General features: G+C 43.8%; 1 protein-coding gene across 1 annotated transcript in view; it reads right to left on the reverse strand.

Annotated features, from left to right (window-relative positions):
* The window catches only part of LOC120916904 (ovochymase-2-like), a 147,169-nt gene that overhangs the window by 23,416 nt on the left and 103,630 nt on the right, over positions 1-20,123 (reverse strand). The window contains exons 18-22 of the mRNA XM_040327850.1: positions 16,073-16,213; positions 12,441-12,677; positions 9,193-9,375; positions 6,007-6,098; positions 3,544-3,638 (exon numbers count right to left, since the gene is read on the reverse strand). Coding sequence (XP_040183784.1) covers positions 3,544-3,638; positions 6,007-6,098; positions 9,193-9,375; positions 12,441-12,677; positions 16,073-16,213 — 748 coding nt within the window. The remainder of the gene's footprint in view (positions 1-3,543; positions 3,639-6,006; positions 6,099-9,192; positions 9,376-12,440; positions 12,678-16,072; positions 16,214-20,123) is intronic.

Here is a 20,123-nt window from a genome sequence, read left to right on the forward strand (position 1 = left end):
CAGCTGTTTAAAATGGAATACTGAACTGCATGTCTTCAATCAAGTTTTGTTGTTTCCAGTCAAAATGACAAATTATTTGAATCCCACCATGCCTCACAGGTATTTGTGTTTTTAGAGCATGACAACTGACCTGTTCAGACAATGGTGTCCTTAGTAATATATAATAACACACCTGACTGGAGGGGCTTCTATTTTACTTTTAAAATGGACCAGTAGCTTAAAAAATATACTTTTTACCTGAAAGACGTAATTACAACATACGCAAGGGCCAAAACAAATGAGTTTGGATGGTTATACCCTACCTGTCATTTTAAGCTACAGGATGCTTAAACTCAATGGGGCAGATCCACATACAATTAGATGGGCACAGCGTATGTGAGATACGCTGCGCCGCTGTAACTTACTTTGGCAGCTTTGAATCCACAAAGAATTTGCGCCGTAAGTTACGGTGGCGTAGTGTATCTCTCGCGGTGTAACGTCGCCTAATTTAAATCGGCGAGTAGGGGGGCGTGTTTCATTTAAATGAAGCGCGTCCCCGCGCCGAATGAACTGCACATGCGCCGTCCCTAAATTTCCCGCCGTGCATTGCGCGAAATGACGTCGCAAGGGCGTCATTGTTTTTTTTTTTTTTAAAGTGTATTTTGTGCGTGTACTCGAGAGAGGAGCCGGACTGCAGGAGTTGGGAGTAGGCAGGCCTCCCCCAGAGGCAATCTGCCACCTTTCTCCATGCCCCGGGTGGCAATGGCGGGTGTGTGAGGGGGTCCTCCCACACAGCCCACCCTACCTGCTCCGCTTTGAAGCCCAACGGGGCAGAGGGACTCCCTATAAGGGAGTGAGAGGATTTGCCCGCTCAACCAGCCCCGTTAGTCCTTCGCCTCTCTTTTTTAGAGACCGCGTGGTCAAAGTGCGTGCATGTTAACCCAATTTCAAGTGCGTGTAAGTGTGGTGTTTTTTGTGGGAGGGGGGTGGGCGTACTAAGCACAGGCTTACCTCGCATAGCACACCCACCGGGAGCCGGGCTGAGACCACCAAACTCAATTCACATGTAGCCGAGACCGGGATCCGAACCCCTAGCTGCAGAGGTGAATGGCTTATCAGCGCAGTGCCAATCGCGTTGAGCCACCGCAGCTCCAGGACGTCATTGTTTTGACTTGGACGTAACTTACGTCCATCCTGCGATTCACGGACGACTTACGTAAACGAAAAATAAAAATTCAAATTAAACGGGGGAACGACGGCCATACTTAACATAGCAGATCTAACTATACGCCATGAAACAGCAGCTTTAACTATACATCGGAAAAAGACGACTAGAGACGACGTAAAAGAATGCGACGGCCGCTCGTACGTTCGTGGATCGTCGGAAATAGCTAATTTGCATACTCAACGTGGAAAAACGTCAGGAACGCCACCCAGCGGACGCCGAAGAAATGCATCTTAGATCCGAAGGTGTACGAAGACGTACGCCTGTCGGATCTAACCCAGATGCCGTCGTATCTTGTTTTGAGGATTCAAAACAAAGATACGACGTGGGAAATTTGAAAGTACGCCGGCGTATCTGATACGCCGGCGTACTCTCTCTGTGGATCTGCCCCAATGACTGTCTTGACAGACTAAGGTCACGGCCAAGACAGGTTGCAGTGCAAGGTCAGGCAATAAGAACGGATTTCTAGACAGTACCTGCTTATGGATCAGGTCCTTAAACACAAGTGCATCCTCCTCTGGGATGGTCAATGCTTTGCTAAGATGGGATACTGCCAGGTCTACAGAGAGGGCAGTCTACTTTTTAACAAATGCCTCCTCAAATGGATACATGGCTGGTAGATGCTTGGGAGGGACAAAGAGCCTGTCAATGTTTTTGTCATAAAGAAAGACTGCAAATATCAGGCGCATCAGGAAGGTGTTGGCAGTATTTGGAGCCTTTAAAATAGTGTAGACTGAGGACAGTACTGGTATAGGCAGTGGTGGTGCCTACTGCCTCAAATATTGTCTGTTTTAGTTTAGGATGAATGGCATACTCCTTCGCTATAGGTTTGTCTGCCAAGGCCTCAAGCAGATTGGATAATGTTTTGGCCCATATAATCCTGCATTACTAGTATTACAAATCTCCCAGGGAAAAGCAAAGGAGGCTGCCATGCCCAATGGAGCTAAGGAAGACTCAGAGAATGGCGTGGATTCTAGCAAACGGAAAAGTTCCAAGCTGTGTCCCACACCTCAGGGAGTACACTGCAGACAACAAAGGAAGTGCAATGTGAGCTGAAGGCACCTAGTACAGTGGAACTGTCCATCATGTCTAGTTTAAGACAAGTCAGAACATAATGTAACTCAGGATATGAGGCTAAGCCATAGATATTTATGATCCTGATTGCTTAGGTAACAGGAGTAGGGTCAGGCATCCCAGGGTGACCAAGTTACTGTAGGTGGGCAGCAGGAATAATCAGATGACAGTTCATTGTGTCCTTTACCAATCTTTCTCAACCTTCTCCTCAAGTACCCCCAACAGGCCATGATTTAGAATTTTCTTTTAGATAAAATAGCTGTCCAAAATACCAAGCCATTGATTTAAAGCACCTGTGCAAGATAAAGGAAAACCTGCAAAAATGGGGGATACTCGAAGACAGGGTTGAGAACCACTGTCCTATACAACAAGGAGCAGCAGCAGGAAGGTGCTTCCTTGATTCTGACAAGGACCTTAAGTGCTGGGTGGCAACTTTCCAACTAGCAGATGACCTCATTGATCAATCCCTCAGCATTAAACCCTTCTGTGGTGAAACTGCTGGAAAGTGTAAATTTTACAGGCACCCAGTGGCCCTAGGTAACTCCCTGAGCTACAACCATGGTTCTAGACCTGCAGCATGACTAACTTTTACCAGTACACTCAGGTCTAGATGTGGCCACAATGCACAATGCAGGGATTAGGAAAAAAATAGAGTTATGTCTCGTACACACGACCAGTTTTCCCGTCGGGAAAACTGCCATGACAGCTTTTGGCCGGGAAAACTGGGCGTGTGTAAGCTCCATGGCAGTTTTCCCAACAGGAAAACCACCGGGAAAAATGATAACATGTTCTCTTTTTTCCTGCCACGATTCCCGGCGGTCTTTTTCCCGGCAGTTTTCTTATGGGAAACACTGCAGTGGAGCATACACACGGCCGGGTTTCCCGGCCAAAGCTCTCATGGCAGTTTTAATGTATGAGGCCCCGTACACGACCGAGTTTCTCGGCAGAATTCAGCCAGAAACTCGATCGGAGCCGTATTCTGCAGAGAAACCCGGCCGTGTGTACACTTTCGGCCGAGGAAACCGACGAGGATCTCGTCGGGCCAAATAGAGAACATGTTTTCTATTTCCTCGTTAGTCAACGGGGAAACTTGGCTCGCCGAGATCCTCGGCGGCTTCACAAGGAACTCGACGAGCAAAACGATGTGTTTTGCTCATCGAGTTTCTCGGCCGTGTGTATGGGGCCTCAGCCAAAACATAGCAATTATTCACATGAGCATATGGCATGATCATTTAATCCCGATGATAATGTACCCATTCACTTACTGATCCATACAATGAGCAGGGAACACAACCCATTGTGAATTTATTAGTGATCCTCCACACCTATGCTGGAATGGCAGGAATGGTTGGGTTTGACTCTGAAACCAGAAAAGAAAAACAAGCATGAACTTGCATGTAATAATGTTTTACGTTCTAACTCCAGTAACAGCTTCACTCGTAAATTGGTCCATCCAGTAATATAACCTCTGGTAAAAGCCTCCTGTTGGTAACATATTAATGTTTTCCTATGATACTGTAGCCTCCCCGGAAACACAATTCCTCACTTGTAATGTGGCCCCTTAGGTAACATAGCCATTCCTGTAATGTGGTACCTCTGATCAGATAGCTTCACTGGTAACTTAGAGATAATAGTAGGGGATTGGTACTAGACTTTATAGGCGCTGAGGTACACAATGTTATAGATAAAAATATCTTTATACAATGATTAAAAACGATAAACAATCAGACAAACAATGGTTAAAAAACTTTGCAAATTAAAGATTGCCTTGATACTGATGCAGCACACAACTCACTTTGGTAACATATGCTCAATGGCAATGTGGTCCCTGTGGTAACTTCTTCACACACCGATAATATGGTCCCTCTGACAACATAGCCTCACTGGTAATGTGGTCCCTTAGATAACATATGAAAACAGGTATAAAGGAAGAGGTATGGGGATTGGGAAGTGAACTAAGTGAAGATCGAAAATAAGAGAAGGGGTTACTAATGGCAACAATAAATGATCGAAAGTGTATTGATACAAATTGTTTAATTATGGTATCAAAAATTGAAAGTGTATATACAGTCACGGGTTGAAAGTATATGTCTAAAATTCCTATGGCTACAAAAAGGCTATTTTAATACAAATAATAACTGACAAGACTCACAAAAGACAACATATAACGACAACACCTGTCCGAAATGGTGTCGGCCTTCCTCGGCCACTTTTTTTTTACATCCCTTGCCTTCCCTCCCCTCCCCCCCTCCACCCCCCCTTTTTCCCACACACCAGTCTCAGTCACCAGATATTGCACCATTTGACTCCATAAGGTTGCGTTACTTGACGTGACATAGCTGATTCTTCAACTATTCTCACCCAACAACCTATTCCTATCCTATACCTAATACCTATCCTGTATTCACAGATACAAAATTATTTTTACCATTTTTTCATACACCACGGTGCATGTTACTGGTGCCTGATACATCTCAAACGTCCGGACAGGTGTTGTCGTTATATGTTGTCTTTCGTCTTGTCAGTTATTATTTGTATTAAAATAGCCTTTTTGTAGCCATAGGAACTTTAGACATATACTTTCAACCTGTGACTGTATATACACTTTCAATTTTTGATACCATAATTAAACACTTTGTATCAATACACTTTCGATCATTTATTGTTGCCATAAGTAACCCCTTCTCTTATTTTTGATCTTCACTTAGATCACTTCCCAATCCCCATACCTCTTCCTCTATGCCTGTTTTCATATGCCATTATGGTTACAGCAACTAACCATCACTTGATGAGTGATCAACTATAGATAACTGAAGATCTATAGATATCCAAATATTAGTGGTTTAACTTGCATCTCCCTCCCCTATTCCCCTATCCTTAGATAACATAGCCTCCTTAGTAAAGTGGTCCCTCTGGTATCATAGTCTCACTAGTAATGTGGCCCCTCTGGTATCATAGTCTCACTAGTAATGTGGCCCCTCTGGTATCATAGTCTCACTAGTAATGTGGTTCCTGTGGTATCAAAGCCTCACTGTCAATGTGGTCCCACTGGTATCATAGCCTCACTACTAATGGGGTCCCTCTGATATCATAGCTTCATTGGAAATGGGGTTCCCTTGGTAACATAGCCTCACGGGTAGTTTGGTCCATTTGGTAACATTCTCCTGTTGAAATCCTATGCTTTTAGTAATGTTACATTTGTTACTGGGTTGCGGTACCATTCATTTGGAATGACACCCCAACGCACCTCCAAAACGCAGCTACTTGCCGTGTACTGCAACACACAGTAATGCAATACCATGTGTTGTGGTGCGCTGCTTTGGAAAAAAATTGCGCTTGTTCATTTGTTGTGTGTTCTGGTGTGTTGGCAACCAATTCAAATAAATGGGCCAACATAATGCACAATTATAATGCACTTAAATATACCAAAATTATAATGTGCCAAAATAATGCACAACATAATGCTCCTTCATCCAAAGTGGATGCACTCTAATACAGGAGGTTTGTTTCTGGCCAGATCACCAGGTGAAAACAGAGGGGGAAAAAAGCCAAATAAAAGAAAACCGATGCAGCCACAACATCTAATGACTGGTAAGCTGTAATATATGACATTTTTGTTTTTGGGGTTTAATACTGTTTTTTGAAAAAATTACTTTTAAAAAAGATAAAAATAATCTATTACTCCCTGCAGTAATACCACATCACCAGAAGATGGAGACAGTGCTCACCTGAACAGATACTTGCCACATTGAAGAAAAGTGTTGCAAAGATTTTGTAGCCACAGATGGTTTGGATTGTGCATCACAGTTGCTTAACCAATCTATAAACAGCAATTTACAGTATTAGTTCATATCAAGCAATATATATTTTATATTGGTGTATTTTCCTAAGTAGAATATCTTTTTTTACCTTGTACTCATTGGAAATTGATTGTGTAGAAATTGAACTTTTCTGGGCATTGCAGGCACCTATCACATAATAGTAGGCTTTATTTACACAGCTAAAACCTGGATAAGTAACCCTATTTTTAAAGTGGCTGTAAACCCTTTACAACCACTTTAACCTACAGGTAAGCCTAGATTAAGGCTTACCTGTAGGTGCTTGAAATATCTCCCAGACCTGCACGGTCTAGGAGATATTTGCAAATCGGCGTATGCGCCGGATTTAGAAAGGGCACGCTGTGCCGTTTCTATCTCGGGTCATGCCGTTAAAGAAGGCGCATGCGCGGGAGTGACTTCACACAGAGCCGGAGTTCGTGGCCCCGGAAGGAAGAGGGGTGAAGAATGAACGCTCGCTACTAGTGAGGAAGACGGGGACATCGCGAGCTTCTCCTGCAGGTAAGTGTCACATAATGGACTACTATGCGATGCATAGTAGTCCATTATGCTTTACTTTTGCAGGGAAACAAAGAGGAAGTAACACCCAACAGGGTTTACTTCCTCTTTAACATGCCTGTTATTTTTTGCAAAGTCCATGTGTTAAACTACTAAAAGTACCCACCAGTGCCGCCTATGAGTGCCCATCAGTGCCGCATACCAGTGCTACCTATCAGTGCCCATCAGTGTTGCCCATCAGTGCCGCCTATCAGTGCCCATCATCAGTGCTTATCAGTGCCACCTCAGCAGTGCCACCTCATCGGTGCCTGTCAGTGCAGCCATATCAGTGCCCATCATTGGAGAAGAAAACGTACTTGACAGAAACAAATAAAAACTATATATTTTTTTCAAAATTTTTGCTTTTTTTTATTCGTTGTGCAAAAAAAAAAAAAAAAAATCGCAGAGGTGATTAAATACCATCAAAATAATGGTCTATTTGTGGGAACAAAATGATTAAAAAAAAATTTGGGTACAATATAGCATGACCGCGCAATTGTCATTCAAAGTGCGACAACGCTGAAAGCTGAAAATTGGCTTGGGCAGGAAGGTGCGTAAGTGCCTGGTATTGAAGTGGTTAAGGAAGCCAGTAAAATTTGTAAATAACAGTCACATGGCTGAAAATTCACATCCCCTATCCCTGGGTAAAGCCTAGTAAATTGAGCACTCGTGTATTCTAAAACTCTATATACAGCAACTACTTCCACAGTATTCAGTTGCAGCAACTTGTTAGAATGTGGGCAGATCCTATAATCATTTGTAATGCCGCGTACACCCGACTGTTTTTAATGTCATGGAAAAAACGACGTTTTTCTCAACGTGATTCTTGTCAAGCCTACCTTGCCTACACACGAAAAAAATACTTGAGCAAGGCGCGGTGACGTACATCACGTACGACGGCACTATAAAGGGGAAGTTCCATTCGGATGGCGCCACCCTTTGGGCTCCTTTTGCTGATTTCGTGTTAGTAACAGTTTGATGAGAGACGATTTGCGCTTTTCAGTATATGTGCTTTTCAGTCTGTTACAGCGTGACGAATGTGCCATCTCCATTACAAACGCTAGTTTTACCAAAACGAGCGCTCCTGTCTCATAACTTGCTCCTGAGCATGCACGTTTTTCCCCCCTCGTTAAAGCCTACACACGACCGTTTTTTTCATGACGAGAAAAAGTAGAGCATGTTCTAAATTTTTAATGCCCATTTTTCACTTCGAAAAAAATGCTCTGGAGCCCACACACGATCGTTTTTAATGAACAATTTAAAAAATTGCATTTTTCACGTCATGAAAAATAGTTGTGTGTAAGTGGCATATGATCTGTTTCTGCTTCCTGCATCAGGTGCTAATCCTGCCACTACAAATGAATGCCAAGGAACATCCAGACAGAAAGTGGTGTTTTGCTGGCCTGACTTCAATTTTGGGGGAGGGAAATTTTAGCATTTTCTACATTTGATCCTAAGGGAAAAATAGCCCCCTAAACATTTAACCATAATGCCTCGTACACACGACTGTTTTTCGGGTTGTAAAAAATTATGTTTTTAATGGTCTAGAAAAAACAATGTTTTTTTCAACCCGATCGTTAAAACGGCCTTGCCTACACACGATCGTGTGCTCTAGCAAAGCGCGGTGACGTACAACATGTACGACGGCACTATAAGGGGGAAGTTCTATTCGGATGGCACCACCCTTGGGGCTACTTTTGTTGATTTTGTGTTAGTAAAAGACGATTCGCGCTTTTCAGTCTGTTACAGCGTGATGAATGTGCTTACATTACGAACGCTAGTTATACCAGAACGAGCGCTCCTGTCTCATAACTTGCTTCTGAGCATGTGCATTTTTTTCACTTTATTAAAGCCCACACACGATTATATTTTTACAACGTTAAAAACTACATGAAAAATTAGAGCATGTTCGAAATTTTTAATGCCCATTTTTTACATCGTGAAAAAAGGTCTTGAGCCCACACATGATCGTTTTTAATGACATTAACAAAAAAACTTCATTTTTTACAACCCGAAAAACGGTCGTGTGTACGCGGCATATGAGTCAAAGAGCATTCACAACGGATGTCACTATCCACTTCTTATTATACTCCATTATGTTACGCACACTGCAGCCTGCATCTTGTAGCGGGCTGCGGTGTGGAGATTGTATTGGCCCACAGTCTTCTCTGTTCAAAATAGCACAGAGGGTTCCGTAATTGGAGTCCATTCATAGTGGAGCCATTATATGATTAGGACAGGTCACGTGGGTTCTCCTCCAATTCATTTTTTTATTGCGCTCCGCCAGCTCTAAAATTTTGAAGCCGCAAGCTGTCTTTTAAGATGACAAAACCATGCATTCTGAGTTTGCTAGAAATCTTTGCCAGGGGGATAACGGGGGCTTAAAATGGCACTTCACACTATCTGCATGCTGAAGACATTTAGAAAGTATAAAAGCTCTTCAACAATCAATACTGTATGTATCCCATACCTTGTGTACTACATTAACAACTGAAATAAATGACTCTTATATGTCAAATCTCCACCTGGCTATTCACTCACCCACTTTAACATTGTCCCATGGTTTGGGCTGCCTTGGGGGAGAGTAAGGGACATCTGTCAGATTAGTTGTCCAGTACCCATAGAAGCCTTGCTGTTGTCGCTCATTATTGCTGACAAATTTAACAACTGCAGTATTGCCTGTTGTGATCAGTGTTGGTGGAATTGTAGAACCGCAAAACTGACCTGAAAAAAAAAAAAAGAAAAAGAAAATCACATTATGAAGCTTTTGAATATAATTCTACACTGGTTTTATAAAAAAAAAAGTCCAGTTAACAATTTGTGAGGTAGAACTCCACGCAGGGCAGCCACCACAAATTTTTGGGCCCTTTACACAGCTCTAATTAGGCAGGGCCCCCATGGAGCAGAGAACCGGGGGGTGCTGACGAGAAAAAGTGTAATCTCTCCTCTCCTGACGCGAAATAATAAGCTGGGTGGGAATGTGGTCCCTGGGGACCAACGGGCCCCTTACAGGTGTAATGCAAAAAATAAATAAATAAAAACGGGAGGGGGGCCGGCCGGGCCTGTAAGGGGCCCTGAGGACCATTGGGCCCCTTACAGGTGTAATGCAAAAAAAAAAATGAAAAAAAAAAAAATGCGAGGGGGACAGGCCGGGCCTGTAAGGGGCCCTGGGGACCATTGGGCCTCTTTATAGGTATAATGCAAAAAATAAATAAATGAAAAAAAAAAAACGGGAGGGGGGCCAGCCGGGCCTGTAAGGGGCCCTGGGGACCATCGGACCCCTTACAGGTGTAATGCAACAAAAAAAAGGAGGGGGGCAGCCGGACCCCTGGGGACCATCGGGCCCCTTACCGATGTAATGCCTGTACCCCCCTGATGGCTGCCCTGACTCCACAGGTACATCTAAGTACTTGATTGAAAAACATACAGTACGCAAATGTTTTTTTCTATCAAGAAATGTTTGTGTTCAATGCTCAGTAAGCAGACTGGAGTGGGGTCATCCTTCACCTCACAAGACTAGCTCAACAGAATGATATATTTAGCATTTTTGTCTGGGGGTTAGTTTTAAAAATAAAGCATTACCTTTACACTAGTTTAAGAAGGATACCTTACATATTTAAAAAGCAGTTTTTGATCTGAGCGTAGTATGACAGAATCTGAGAGTGATCAGAAGATTTCAAAGGTTTCATCCTATTTCTGTGTAGCACCCTCTAGTGTGCTACTAGAATAGTGCAGGGAAATTTATTGGCTCATGGAAAAATTAGTCTTGAATCAAGGTCAAGTGTTTATTGCAGGTCAGGCAGGATGACTCATACAGGGAGGTCTCTGGTGCCTCCCCCTGATTCTGGAAGGGTCGAGGTCAGGAGGGTTAATCTGCATACTTAGGGGAACTTGGCCAATCCTCAGGCAGTGGGCCTGGCAGGGTGGCTGAGCTAGCCCTTAAATATGGAATAGCCATGACAGCAGGGGAGTTGGATGGAAGATAGAGTGCTAAGGAGACTGTCGGTGGCCCTAAAGGGGAACCCCTGGACTGGAGGGGGGTAAGTTTGGGCTCTGCCTCGTGCTGGAGCTCGAGGTGGCTTAGGAGGATCTTGACAGCAGTGCAGTTTGAAAGGAATCTTACCTAAGTAGCAGCAGGAAAAAGAAGGTCAGTGTGAGTACATCAGCACAATCTGGGATTGACTGCCACATGCAGAAAGCCTTTTTGGAAGACAACAGTGGGCCGGATTCAAGAAGCAATTGCGCCTGTGTAACCATAGGTTACACAGCGCAATTGCTTACTTGCCCGGCGTAACGAGTGCTCCTGATTCAGGAACCTCGTTACGCCGACTGCAGCCTAAGATCTGCGCGGCATAAGGCTCTTATGCCCGCATATCTTAGGCCTAGTACACACAAGAGGATTTATCCGCGGAAACGGTCCGGAGATCCGTTTCCGCGGATAAATCCTCTGGCGGATTTTGATCTCATGGTTGTACTAACCATGAGATCAAAATCCCTGCGGAATTCCGTCCGCGGTGAAGTGTCGCGCCGTCGCCGCGATGATGACGCGGCGACATGCGCGACGCTGTGATATAAGGACATCCACGCATGCGTCGAATCATTACGACGCATGCGGGGGATGGATTCGGACGGATTGATCCGGTGAGTCTGTCCAGACCAGCGGATCAATCCGTTGGACTGGATTCCAGCGGATCGATTTCTTAGCATGTCAAGAAATTTTGATCCGCTGGAAATCCATCCCCGGGGAAAAAAAATGCGGAAAAATATCCGCTGGATCGTACACACCAGGGGATCTATCCGCTGAAACCGGTCCGCGGATCAATTCCAGCGGATCGATCCTCTCGTGTGTACGGGGCCTTAGGCTGCATTCTTGCGGTGGACGCTAGGTGGCGTTCACGTTGTGCTCAGTGTATAGTATGCAAATTGCATACTAACACCGATTCACAACGTTGCGCGAGCCCTGCGTACGCAATTTACGTCGTTTGCATACGGCGGTTTTCGCGCAAGGCTGCCCCTGCTATTAGCAGGGGCAGCCCATGTTACGTATACCCGTCGTTCCGGCGTCGCAAAATTTTAATTTTACGTCGTTTGCGTAAGTGAATCGTGAATGGCGCTGGACGCCATTCACGTTCACTTTGAAGCAAATGACGTCCTTGCGACGTCATTTGCCGCAATGCACAATGCAAATTTGCGGGGGCGCAGGGCAAAAACGTTGCCCTGCGCCTCCGTAAATAATGCGCAAATCTCTTTGAATCCGGCCCATTGTGTTTAAATCTTTCCTTTCCCTTGCCCTGGGAGATCTTCAGTAGCAACCAGGTGGGATGGTGAAGAAGTAGCCAGGTGGGCTGGTAGTTCCTGGGACCAGTGTCTACAAAAGAGTTGGAGATACTCCGGTATGCAACCTACAACATTTTGTTCTACTTCCCAAGGGACTGAGAGTTCCTAGTCCTTAAGGGGCTTTTGGTTTTTTTTCTTTAGAGACTGTCAGTGTCTAGAATGGAAGACAGTTCATGATCTTGTACATAGGGAGGAAGTTGTCCCTGTTTTTTGTTATTTGGTTCAAGTTGGATACCCCATATATCCCTTCACCCCATCCAAGTTGTTACCCCTAATAAAACATAAAAACAAAGCCAAAGGACTGACTTCTTGTGTTTGGATGCAAGTGGGAATGCGTGTTGCCTGGCGTTGCAGGAGTAGGAGAGCCAGTTATTAGCAGCTCCAGCAGGGGTAGTGCTACAGTATTTTGGCATCCACAGTATAAATTCGGAATTACCTGGAAGACCACTTACCCAACATTTTTGCTCCAAGTTTGTCTCCATCAAAAATTTCTACATAGTCCTGGCAGCTCCCTGAGAAATTTGCAACCTGCAGTGCAAAGTTTTTGAAGACAAAATGGATTTGTTTGCCAGTCTGAACATTAATTTTCCACGTGCAGGCTTGGCTTGCAGGGTAGGAGGCATTAGGCCAGTTTGGTGACATAAGCTCCCCTTTGTCAGAGCTGAAATGACCTCCACAAGAAGTAATGCCTGGCGGGAAATAAACACAACACTGAGTTGTTCATCATCCATTTGTAAAAGACTTTAAAGCAGATATGTCGCACCCAAGCCCAAGGACATGCCAAGCCTTCTATGTTATCCTGTGTGGCCATGCACCCATAGGCGTTTAAAAGGCATATTAGAAGAGGAATGTTTAGAGGCTAAAATGATAGGACCCCAGCGCATTCAGGAAAGGAGCATTTGGGTAGAAAAAGGGCTGAACGTGCCTAAACGTGAATAAATGAGCATAAACGTTTAGCACGTTTATTTATTCCAAATGGCCAGAATGAATTCATATTCTAGCTAATGGAATAAATGGACGCTTAAATGCATCTAAACTTGCCTAAATGCATTTTATGCTGGTGTTTCCTCCCCTGGAGGAAAGGTATCCAGGGGAGGAAAAAAAATAAAAAAATGTCCTGTGTGCCTAGGGCCCAATTGACTGGAATATGCACATTTTTTTGCGCATTATTGTCCTACACACAACAGGCAGCCCATTCATTTTAATGGGCTGCCCTATGTGTGACACATGTGGCAAAGTAGTTCATGCACCTCTTTTAACAGCGGAGCTTTGTGTGGTTTCCGCGTGAAAAATCACATCTGTTTGTCACGGTTGGTGTGCCACATTTGTGAATGCAGCCTAATTAACAACAACTTTGATGCAAATATTGTAAACTGTGAAGTAAAAAAATGTATAAAAAAATAATTTTAAGTGCGGCGGTCCACACAAAAAGTGAACCTCCGCTTTTTGTAACCCTCCGGTGTCACATTTGGATAGCCACAGAATCTGCGGCTATCTACGCCACTCCCCCCCGTCCCTGCTGTGTTCTGGGAAACACAGAGTTCCCAGAACACAGCAGGGACCAGTGAAAGACGTGCGACTCGCGCATGAGCAGTAGGGAACCGGGCAGTGAAGCCGCAACGCTTCACTTCCTGATTTCCTCACCGAGGATGGTGGAGACATCGATTGCTACTCTTCTGCTGCCGACATCGCAGGCACCCTGGACAGGTAAGTGTCCATTTATTAAAAGTCAGCAGCTGTAGTATTTGTAGCTGCTGGCTTTTAATATTTTTATTTTAGGTGGACCTCCGCTTTAAACTCCAAGCATGACAGCCTATAAAACACTGGTAATTTTGATGGCAAATTTCAATTTAGTTTTAGGCATTTAGGTAGATTCACATAGATTGGTGTAAACTTGCGGCGGCGTAGCTTAGCGTGTTTAGGCTACGCCTCCGTAAGTTAGCTAGGCAAGTACTTGATTCTCAAAGCACTTGCCTGCTAAGTTACGGCGGCGTAGCCTAAAGCGGGCGGGCGTAAGGGCGCCTAATTTAAATGTGTCTAAGGGGGCGTGTTTTATGTTAATGGGGCTTGACCTTACGTTTTTGACGTTTTTCTTAAACTGCGCATGCGCCGGGCGCCTACATTTCCCAGTGTGCATTGCGGCTAAGTACGCCACACGGGCCTATTAATTTAGACGTGGACGTAAACGACGTCACGGACGACTTACGCAAACGACGTAAAAATTACGAATTTCGAAGCGGGAACGGCGGCCATACTTTAACATTACTATTCCATCTATTAGATGGAATAACTTTAGGCCTGATAATGCCTTACGGAAACTGCGTAAATGTACTGCGGCGGCCGGGTGTACTTTCGTGAATCGGCGTATCTACTAATTTACATATTCTACGCCGACCGCAATGGAAGCGCCACCTAGCGGCCAGCCTCAATATTGCAACCTAAGATAGGACGGCGCAAGCCGTCCTATCTTAGATATGTTTAAGCGTATCTCTGTTTGAGAATACACTTAAACATAAGTCGGCGTAGATTCTGAGTTAGGTCGGCTTATCTACTGATAAGCCAGCCTAACTCTTTCTGAATCTACCTAATAGTCTTTTGACTAAAATGCCATTTTGGTTTTAGTCGTTTTTTAGTCATCTGAATTGTTTTATTTTTATTCGTGTTTTAGTAGACTAAAATCTGCAGTACATTTTAGTCGACTAAAATATCCTACTTTTTAGTCGACTAAAATATCCTACTTTTTAGTCGGCTAAAATATCCTACATTTTAGTCGGCTAAAATATCCTACATTTTAGTCGGCTAAAATATCCTACATTTTAGTCGGCTAAAATATCCTACATTTTAGTCGGCTAAAATATCCTACATTTTAGTCGGCTAAAATATCCTACATTTTAGTCGGCTAAAATATCCTACATTTTAGTTGGCTAAAATATCCTACATTTTAGTCGGCTAAAATATCCTACATTTTAGTCGGCTAAAATATCCTACATTTTAGTCGGTTAAAATATCCTACATTTTAGTCGGCTAAAATATTCTACATTTTAGTCGGCTAAATCTCCAGTGCATTTTAGTCAACTAAAATCTAATGGGTTTAGTTAAATTTTAATGCATTATTCAAGCATTTCTCTAGAATTTCCAAGCTCATTATATACTCTATAAATCTAATAATATGTTATTATTTATGGTATTATAGTTTGAACAAACTACACAGACTTAGCAGTTATATAGGGCCAGATCCACAAAAGGGCTACGGCGGCGTATCTGCTGATACGCCGTCGTATCCCTGTTTCTATCTATGCAGCTGATTCATAGAATCAGTTACGCATAGATATCCCTAAGATCCGACATGTGTAATTGTTTTACACTGTTGGATCTTAGGATGAAGTACCGCGACCGCCGCTGGGGGCATTTTTTCGTCGTAAACCAGCGTCGGGTATGCAAATTATCACTTACGGAGATCCACAAAGGTTTTTCCCTTCGTGAAGTCGCCGTAAGTGTTAGTTTGCCGTCGCAAAGATAGGGCTGCTTTTACAAAGTGTAAAGTTAGTTCACCATGTAAAAGTATACCTGTCTTTCCCGCGTCGCTGTCAAATTTTTTTGTAAAATTTTTTTTCCGCCGCATCTCTTTTTTACCCGTCGCCATTCACAAAACTCGGCGCAACGTAACGCAAAGCACGTCGGGAAAATAGCGTCGGGAGCATGCGCATTACGCCCGGCGCGGGAGCGCGCCTAATTTAAATGGGACTCGCCCCTTTTAAATTGGCCCGCCTTGCGCCGGACTGATTTAGGATACACCGCCGCAAATTTCCAGGTAAGTGCTTTGTGGATCGGGCACTAACTTGGGCAATTTGCGGCGGTGTAACTTAAATCACAAAAGTTACGTTGCGCCCGCTGGTTGTGGATCTGGCCCTTAATGTCTTTATAAGTAAAATGTTCCTCCCTCTCATTTTCGTTCTATTTTCCTTCTGAGTCATTTTGGTTTAGTTTTCGTCACTGGAAAAATGCAGCTGACGAAAATTATGATGAAAATATTTTCATTAACGAAATTAACACTGCTATAAAATCTAGATTTTGCTGTACTTACTTGGAATAGTAATGGGGTCCACAAATTCCCAGGTTGCAGAAAATCCAGTATCCACTACCCTGTTGTTGGAAATAAATGTCACTGATAATGTGTTGCTGTAACTAACAAGATCTCTTGGCGTAAATGCTCCACAGTGTGCACCTATTAAATCAGAAGAATTTGTGATGCGTTAGAAATAAAAATAATCCTAGTAATCACAAATCATACAGAGAGTAAAAATTTGATGTTGTCTTGCTTATGGGGCTACAAGTCTACCTCTACCAGATCATATAGGTGACCAAGGACTGCAGAGGGTTCTTGTACAGAAAACGGGTTCTGTCACTGATTTTCCTGACAGGCGCATGTTGTCCATAGTCTGCAGTGCTGCCTAGTTAGTGTGTATGGGCCAGATTCACAGAGCAGATACGACGGCGTATCTCCTGATACGCCGTCGTATCTGTTGTTCTATCTATGCGACTGATTCATAGAATCAGTTACGCATAGATAGCCAGAAGATCCGACAGGTGTAATTGTTTTACACTGTCGGATCTTAGGATGCAATACCGCGGCCGCCGCTGGGGGGAGTTTGCGTCGTAATACAGCGTCGGGTATGCAAATTAGGAGTTACGGCGATCCACGAAGATTTGTCCCGTCGTTACGTCGTCGTGAGTGTTAGATTTCCGTCGCAAAGATAGGGCACCTTTAACATTGTGTAAAAGTACTCCACCATGTTAAAGTATGCCCGTCTTTCCCACGTCGCTTTTGATTTTTTTTTACATTTTTTCTTTTTCCCGGCGCAAGTCTTTTTTTCACGTCGCGATTCACAAAACGTCGGCGCGTCGTAATTTCGCGCAAAGCACGTCGGGAAATTTGCGACGGGAGCATGCGCAGTACGTCCGGCGCGGGAGCGCGCCTAATTTAAATGGTACCCGCCCCATTTGAATTGGGCCGCCTTGCGCCGGACCTGTTTACGATACACCGCCGCAAATTTCCAGGTAAGTGCTTTGTGGATCGGGCACTAAATCGGCGGTGTAACGTAAACGGGTTACGTTACGCTGCGCCGCCGGACTGTGAATCTGGCCCTATTTTCCTTGTGTCCTTTCTTTGCATTGTACCTACAGGTTCTGTCTACTTATCATCCTATAAATGGTAAACAAGCAGTCATTTATGACACTGGCCACCCCAGTTTTGTGAATAGCAGCTATAATCAGCATTTAAGGGACCTCACTGATTATGAAATAAATATTGAATGGTTATAATCTGGTCTTTCTAAGGAAAAGCCCAGCCAAAGGGTAGTCAGTGGATGAAATATGGATGGTTTTGAGTGCCTCTAAGCAGCAAACTACAGTGGGAATACTTTCGCATATTAGTATTGAGGTACAGAAATGCATCTGTGAGTCATTTACAAAAATCTAACCTAAGACTTGTTAACATGGGTGGCCAGGGGGGTGTAAAAGCAGGTGGATGAGCCACAGTTTTAGGCTGCATTCACACCTTTGCGTAGGAGATATGCGGCGTATTGCGTTTTTGAGCCTTGTTTTTTGCTGGAGGGGTGATTTTAACATTGTCGGCTATGCCCGAACGCCAAAGCCGCCCGAAAAAAAGGGTCCGGGACTTGCTTTGAGCTTCAGGCGTTTCGGCGTTCGGCGTGGAGATGTGAACCATCTCCATAGCCGACAATGTAAAATCACGCCTCCAGCGTATTGCAGGCTGCAATAGCGGCAGGCGTCGGGCGTGAAAACGCCTAGGTGTGAATGCAGCCTTACCATTAACCTAAACAAGGGCAAGCAGACAGTCAGGGCTGTACACGTGCTGTGACTGTGATGATTTGGCTAGCGTCAACAATTACATAACATGTTGCATTTGATGGGTAGTACTAATGCTGAACACGACCCATTCAAGTCAATGGTGCTCAGCCGCAATTTCCCATGGAGTTCAAGTACTTGCAGCATGGTGGGTTGGCCTTTTCATTGTTATAACAGGTGGTGGTGAGAAAGTGACATATTGCTTGCTTATTGCATGTTCAAAGCAATCCATCACATATCCCTTTAAAAAAGAGTGGCAAGGGCTTCCGAACATACAAATGAGTCCTTTAATGCAAAGAAAACCTGCACTGGAAAAAATACAAAGGCTGCCATTGCTGACGTCCTTCTTAGAAAAAGGAAGGAGAGGGGGATTGGGACTTTAAATGAGGCGCATATGTAGTACACCTCCATCCCTGGTTCAAAGACTAAAATGGGGGGAATTGTGGGATTTTGCATGATAATCCTTCTTTAGCTTTTTTCTGCTTTTATCCATTACGATTTTGTAAGTGCAACTTTTTATCTATTAAATGGTAATACTGGTAACGTACTTCACTATGTGGGTCCTGTTATTCCTTTCATGTATCCACTGAATATACACAATCGGAGGATTCTAGGACATACTAATTACAGCCCAGGATTTTCAAAGGCCCTGGCTAGGGTTTTAGCCACATGCTGTTTTACTAACACGCTCTGGTAAGCCTCCTAATTATAGGGTGTTGGTGGTGGTGGTTCCATAAGTCACATTTTACCTCATGTGTGTGCCGGTTCTTGTCATACTTCACCATTGAGTGTTTTTCTTGTGACACGCTTCAATACCGTGGATTCGTTGGAGGTCTCAACATTCATCCCCCCCCCCCCCCTGTGAGGATCGTTTAAAGGCCCTGGCTGGGGTTTGCAGCCGCAAGCATTTATTGCTTGCCATGTGGTAAGCCTCCAATTTTTATTAATTCGTGGTGGTGGTTATCGCATATGGTCTTCTCCAGATCATTTATTCACTACAATATGGACTATATCTATTGCGGATATACTGGGACTGAGTTTTCTATTTTCACAGCTTTCCATTGATTTTGGGTTTATTGGCATCAATTTTATACATTATATCTTACACCAATTTTACTGTTTAGTTATATATATTTAAATCAGCGCAACTTCTCCTTTTTTCCTAAAATGTGTTTTGTGTCTGTCTTTGGCTTTACAACTTTTTGAGTCAGTGGGGGAGAGTTAAAATTGGAGCACTCAAAATCTGATGCAGCTGTTCATGGTAGCCAATCAGCTTCTAACTTCAGCATGTTCAATCAAGCTTTGACAATAAAACCTGGAGGCTGATTGGTTTCTGTGCAGAGCTGCTCTGGATATTGCAATCTCCAGTTTTAGCAATTCTTCCCTTTTGCAAAGTGAAACCCAAATACAGGTGGTCCCCTACTTACAAACATTCGACTTACAAATGACTCCTACTTACAAACGGAGGGAGACAACATGAAGTGAGAGAAAATCTACCCCTAGGAATGGAAATTCTCTTCTGTAAGGCGCCTTTCACAGGGACGGCTGTTTTGCCGCAGTTAAAAGCATGTAAATGTTCTGTGAAATTCAAGGCTCCAGGTACTGCGATTAGCTGCATTTGTACATTGCGATTACGTGCCGGTTACATGCAGCCGCATTTAGCTGCAGTAGTCATTCCCATAGCAACCCTTTTTATTTTTTAGATTATGATGTGCTTCCTGTTCTTTTTTTTTTTTCTCACGCTGCTGTCCGCAGTTGACACAAAAGACTGCGATTACCTGAGGTTATGTGCATATAGCTGCGCTAAATCGCTCCTGGACGCATTAAATGCTATTTTTTATATTCGCACCAAACCGCATGCAACGAAATCGCAGCTAAATGATGTGTGTTAATGGGGCCATAGGAAAGCATTGTGTGCTTTTAGCTGCAGTAGAAAACTAGAAAATACGTAGCTAAAAGCACCATTCTATCCATCCGTGTGAAAGGGGCCTAAGAGTTATTATGGGAAAAGGGTGTCTCCATTGATGCTTTAACACCAAGTTTTGTTTCCACAAAAACCCAAAATGTTCAAAATCCAATTATCATTGGGACAGAAAGTGAGGTGAAATCTCCTGAACAGGGGCACAGACAGCAAAACAAACTTTACATGGGTGTTAACCCTTTCATATGCTTTCCAAAAAGCTTAAAGTGGATGTAAACCCAAATCATCTGTGCCCAGTCTTGCCACACAGAGTTAATCCAGCTCTGAGCAATCCTCTTGTATTGTT

This window comes from Rana temporaria, chromosome 1 (assembly GCF_905171775.1).
Source record: "Rana temporaria chromosome 1, aRanTem1.1, whole genome shotgun sequence".
In the NCBI taxonomy this organism is placed as follows: domain Eukaryota; kingdom Metazoa; phylum Chordata; class Amphibia; order Anura; family Ranidae; genus Rana; species Rana temporaria.